General features: G+C 42.8%; 1 protein-coding gene across 1 annotated transcript; it reads right to left on the bottom strand.

Moving 5' to 3' along the window:
• Positions 1-330: 330 nt before the first annotated feature.
• Positions 331-852, bottom strand: LOC141651658 (uncharacterized). The gene is made up of 2 exons (XM_074459359.1): positions 775-852; positions 331-591 (listed from the first exon to the last, which is right to left on the bottom strand). Exons 1-2 carry the CDS (start codon positions 850-852, stop codon positions 331-333), a joined length of 339 nt encoding a protein of 112 aa, XP_074315460.1.
• Positions 853-1076: the final 224 nt, after the last annotated feature.

Below are 1076 nucleotides of genomic sequence, written 5' to 3'. Positions count from 1 at the left end.
TACTCGACCGAGTGCAACTAAGGTAATAGCCTGCCTCAAAACACTCGATGACCCACTATGTCGAGTACAGCCTACTCGACCGATTTCACTATGCTCAGGAATCTGTGGTATTACAGTCTTCCCTCCATAAAAGGGAACATCGCCCCCGATGTTCACACTCATACCTGTAAAACTATGCATAAACCAAACTACTAACCACACAACTCGAAAAGAACACTAACCATACCCCCAACCATAACCAAACTATGATCACACAACTCGAACCACAACCAAAACTGGTCTTAAAACTACCTAAAAACATATCCGATCATCTCCTACCCCTCCCCCCTCTTAAAAGACAAACGTTACGACCTCATAACCAAACACTTGATCAAAGAGATGTGGATAAGGCTCCCCCAATGCCTCTTCCGACTCCAATGTAGATTCTTCAACATTATTGTTAGACAATAACAGCTTAAGGAAAATGGTTTCACCGTTCCTTGTCTCGCGCACCTTACGATCCAATATTTCCATTGGCCCTTTCACATAAGTAAGCGCTTCATCGAGCTCAATATTCTCCACCTCAACCACATGAGATGGATCACTCATATACTATCAAAGTTCTGACACATGTAACACATTATGTACCCGATCAAGAGTTGGTGGCAAAGCTAGCCGATAAGCCACTTCACCTATCCAGTCCAAAATCACATTTAGCCCTATGAATTTCTGGCTCAACTTCCCTCTTTTTCAAAACCTCATAACGGCGCGTATATGTGACACTTTCAAAAGAACCTTGTCACCCACCTCGAACTCAATATCCCTACGATGCAAATCCGCATAACTCTTTTGCCGATCTTGAGTTGCCTTCATCTTTTATCGAATCAAATATACTTTCTCAATCATATCTTGTACCATTTGTGGTCCCAAAACCATAGTTTCAGCGCTATTATCCCAACACAGTGGACTCGTATATTTCCTCCCATACAGTGCCTCACATGGTGCCATCCCAATACTCGTGTGATAGCCGTCTTATATGAAAACTCAATCAAATCAAGTCGATCTTCCCAACTTCCACCAAACTCCATCACACAAGC

This window comes from Silene latifolia, chromosome 4 (assembly GCF_048544455.1).
Source record: "Silene latifolia isolate original U9 population chromosome 4, ASM4854445v1, whole genome shotgun sequence".
Lineage (NCBI taxonomy): Eukaryota > Viridiplantae > Streptophyta > Magnoliopsida > Caryophyllales > Caryophyllaceae > Silene > Silene latifolia.
Note: the sequence above shows the minus strand (reverse complement) of the source record. Positions and strands in the feature narration are given on the sequence as shown.